Raw genomic sequence first — 4,618 nt, forward strand, 5'->3', positions numbered from 1 at the left:
CATTTTCAAAGTATTTTTCTCACATAAAAGGGCAAATAAAGCTATAAATGTGTGTATAGTCTTTTACAGCCAGTGTATCAACAAAATTCCAGTGTCATTTTGACAGCTTTCAGTTTAACCAGCGTTTGTGCTGAAATGCACTGGACAGAGCCCTGGTGGAGGGAGTCTAGATGTCAGTTAAAGGGCTGATACGCTAAAAATAAATAATTAAAGTAGCCGGCTAATTTTTTATAGTGGGTTAGAGCAGTTAGCTTGTGCCTTGAGAAGGTTGCAAGGACCCGGTCCCCACTGCCTCCACTCTCAGCTCCTGAGCAAGACACTTAACCCTCGGTTGCTTCCCGGGTGCCACACAATGGACGCCCACTGCTCCCAAAAGGGATGGATTAAATGCAGAGGTAAATTTCTCCGATGTGAGACCAATAAAGTTAAATTATTATTCAGATTACGTTGAAATACCCCTCACCCTACATCACCTCCAGATCTGGTCCCTGGTCAGTTAACTCAGTGTTCAGATTTCAGAATCCCAGCAGAGTTTCACTTTGCTCTAACCTCATGTCCAACATGTCTATCCCCCTTCTGCTTTTATTCACTCCTAAACATGCCTTTACAAAGCATAACATGGAAATCTCTTGCTCCACATGCAGCATTTGCATTCGGTGTGAATGCTCAAAAACAATTCCTGCTAAACTAACTCATTTTAGGCAAAACGCAAGAAAATCATGAGTTTCATATATTTAGGCCAAATTTTAATTCCAGTTCTCAATAAATCTGCAGCATTTTACACACATTTATAAACTGGTTCTCCTAACCTTGAGCAGCAGCTAAATAAAGATTATTTTCCACAACTGAAGAAGAGCCACAGACATTTATTTTTAAGTTTATGCTTTAGATAAACTGCACCAATCCAGATGCCTGTTCTGCAGCTTCACAGGTTGCAACTGATGTTCAGGTCTTAAAACCTCTGACGTCAGAAAAATAAAGTCATGAAGTTAAACCCTTACATCATCTGCACCAAATATAAAAAGGTGAAATCCTCAGGCTCCCTTTTATCAGACACACAAACACAGTGTTTAAGTCGCAGTGATCAAAATTCAGACAAACCAAAGCAGCTTAGAGCCAGGATGAGGCTGAACAGGCCAGACGGGAGCAATAGGAGAAGCTGGGTTTTTCTTCAGTGCCTGAGGCGGGTAGAGATGGGGGGAAATAAAAGAGGGGGGAGGACCAACCTTTACAGCAGGTAACACCCATGGCGGCCAAGCAAGAATGCAGGAGCGAGGATATCCCATAATGCAATCAGCAGGAGTGATGCGAAAGGAGTGAGTCTCTGTTTCAGTTTAAATCAAAGGCATTTGGTTCTGATTGGCACACTGTCCGAATGGAGGGGCGGGTCCAACAGATGTTAACAGCAGGCAGGTTTTGGTTGTGTTCCACTCTCATCGGGTCACTCCTGTGTGAGCCTGATGAGGTCAACAATGGCAGGATTACATCTGTAGATTGGATTACACCCCCCTCCCCTCCCCACAGACTCTTCCGTCCTTCATCTACTTTTTGTTTGCTTATCTTCTTTTACATTCTCTAAGGGACCTTTAATCTATGAAAACTCTCTGTGTTATAAACCTAAACCCTCACATCAGTGATCTGATGTTTGAAGATTCATTCAAATTAAGTTCCTCCATCGCTAACAGCAGCTTTATCCAAGAATATAAAGAACAAATCGCGATGTTTCTTTAGTAAAACGTGTTTTTTATTGGTTTGATGTTTTCACTATCTGTGAGCCAACAGAAAAAACATCTATGTGTGTTGAATGGTTCTATAGGAGTACGTTTTCCTGAATGGCTGTGTTTGGAATGTTTTCAAAAATAATTCAACAATGATCTAAACTCTTTATTCCCTCCAGGTCGAAGCTCAGCTGTAACCATAGCTGCCATTCAAGTTTAAATTTAAGGTTTGTGCACAAAACAATAACCTATCCCAACATTTACCGGAGATGTTCTGCAAGTCCTGAAAACATTTATTTATTGATGGACTTCTAAAAACTCATATAAAAAAAAATGATTGATTGATTGACTTTATTAATCTTACAGTGGAGAAATCTACTCGTTACATCAGCTCAAATAGTCAAAGGAGAAGAAGTAGGTGACAAAAGGAGGAAAAGGTGCATGGGATATAAACAGTATATACAGTGGATCCGCACATATATGACAGCTGAATGAACTAAACCTAACATGAAATGAAAAAATTAAGTGGGGTGGGGGGGACAGCTAATGGACGTTCCTGGAGGAGATGAAGTCATGAAAGAAAAAGATGTTTCTTTATTATCTCTAAAATCAAGCTGCTCCAACTTAGATGACTTGCTTTGATTTCTAACAAGTAATTTAATCAAGTTGACCCAAATTAATCCACTAAGTTTATATAAATTAAGTTGGGCAAGCTTTATTCAATTAAGTTACCAATCAAAGCAATTCATTTAACTTTGAGCTGCACGTTTTAGAGGTCACTTGCTCCATCCCAACCCTTCAAATGAAACAGAACACTTCTGGATTCTCCTCAAATAATGAGAAAAATATGCCTCATAGAAGAAGGAGTTGGAACAGAAGCACAACAGCTGGAATCTATCAAACAAGGAAGTTAAAAAGACCTGACCAGATCCCCTACAGATCTCCCCTCTAAATGAAGAAAAATCTGATTCAATGGAAATCAGCAACAAATCAGCATCAGCAGAACCAAGTTCCCACATCCTGGCGCCCAGGAATCGTCCTGGTGTGAGGATAAACTTTGGTTCCCACGGCAACGCACTGATAATCCAGCACGAGGGATTATAGAGGAAAGTCAATTAGGAGGATGAAAAGATTGGGGGATTTGAAATGTATCCCAAGTAGGATTCAGAAGCAGACAGTCGGCGGTGATGGAAGAAGGAGCTGAGCTGGATGAAAGGTAAGGAGGGACTCTGGACTCACCTATATCAGAGTCTTTGTGGTTCTTGATGAGTTCAGCGAGCTCAAAATTTCCAGCGATAATGGCCACCTGCAGATAGAAAAAGGACAGGAAGGAGAGAAGAAAGTAAAGGTTTTATTTTTAGTCCAAATCAGTTTCTGTTAAAGATCAACGGATTCCTTCCACATGGAGCCAAAGACATCCTCACTTTACAAAATACTAGGAAATATAAAACAGCTTCTTTAGGGCCCAGTAATCCTCTTCATCTTCTGCCTTCAGTTCAGCCTGTTGTTCCATAACCAGCTCTACTGCAGCACAGATGTTTGATACATTTAGATGCATGAAGAATATTGTTTTAGAAGTTTGCTAAATCAGAGAGATTCCTCAAGACTACTATGGGAGCTCCAACATTCTCCCATCTTTAGGAAAAGCTTAACATGCTGATCTGGACTGATGTTTAGCACTCATGATCAGTTCTACCCATGATTAATGTGGGACTATTCTGATTGGATCTGTTCAGCAGAAACGTCTAAGCTGATTGGACAAAGTGACACCTAGTGCCCACATAGCAGCAAACAAACCACAAAGACTTTGGCTTTTATGATTTTACAGCTCCTCTTTTCATGGATTCTGATAAACAGATGTGGAAGCAGCAGCTACACATTCATCCTCCTGCACTGCCATGTTTATTTGTATCAACTTTATTTTCCTTAAACCATAATACTGGAAGATTATTGGGTGACTTGTGTATATAGAATATAGAAATCTAAATAAATATATAAATATATACATATATATATATATATCTATATATATATAGATATATATATATATATATATATATCTGCGATGGACTGGCAACCTGTACCTGAGTGAAGTTGGCCCCCCCACCTTCTTCAAAGCAGACAAAATTAGTGTCAAACATTTGTGCTACGTTTGTGCGCTGGTTTGTGCAGCAAAAATTTTCGTTTGTGCTGCTATCATTTTAATGATATAAAGAAATGTTTCTAGAGGTCATCAAAGGTCAACCAGCACCCCTCCACCCCACCTTCTTCAAATGAGGCAAAGTGGATATCAATTAACTCAGCTCTGTTTTGCTGTTTTGTGCAGCAAAAACAGATGTTAACTGACCTTTGATGGCTTCTACAAAATATTATTAATATCATTGAAATGATAGCAGTACAAATGAACATTTTTGCCATACAAAAATATGAAATTTTAGAATTCATTTTAAATATAAAATATTTAAAATAAATATATAAGAAATTTAAATATGCATATTTTAAAATATATAAATTTTTTGTTCTGCTATCATTTTAATTATATTAATAATTGTTTGTAGAAGCCATCAAAGGTCAGTGAAATTTTTTTCATTCTGAATTATATAATTTTAAAGTGTAAAAAAAATGATAGCGGCACAAACGAAAATTTTTGCTGCACAAACCATCACAAACGTTTGACACTAATTTTGTCTAATTTGAAGAAGCTGGTGGGGCTGGTTGACCTTTTGACCTTTACATTTTCATTAATATCTTCAAAGCCAAAGCAGCACAAACAAAAAATGTTGCTGCACAAACCAGCACAAACAGAGCTTTAATTGACACCCATTTCGTCTGATTTGAAGAAGGTGGGGGGGCTGGTTGACTTTGATGACCTCTAGAAATATTTCTTTATATCTTTAAAA

At 38.3% G+C, this 4,618-nt stretch overlaps 1 protein-coding gene across 1 annotated transcript in view; it reads right to left on the reverse strand.

Moving 5' to 3' along the window:
- Positions 1–2,957: 2,957 nt before the first annotated feature.
- LOC107097712 (SH3 and multiple ankyrin repeat domains protein 3-like) overlaps positions 2,958–4,618 on the reverse strand; it is a gene marked incomplete at its 3' end in the record, with an annotated part of 206,675 nt that continues 205,014 nt past the window's right edge. Inside the window, exon 11 of the mRNA XM_015394969.1 lies at positions 2,958–3,024. Within this exon, the coding sequence (XP_015250455.1) occupies positions 2,958–3,024 (67 nt within the window). The remainder of the gene's footprint in view (positions 3,025–4,618) is intronic.

The sequence above is a fragment of the Cyprinodon variegatus genome, unplaced genomic scaffold (genome assembly GCF_000732505.1).
Source record: "Cyprinodon variegatus isolate N-32 unplaced genomic scaffold, C_variegatus-1.0 Scaffold716, whole genome shotgun sequence".
Lineage (NCBI taxonomy): Eukaryota > Metazoa > Chordata > Actinopteri > Cyprinodontiformes > Cyprinodontidae > Cyprinodon > Cyprinodon variegatus.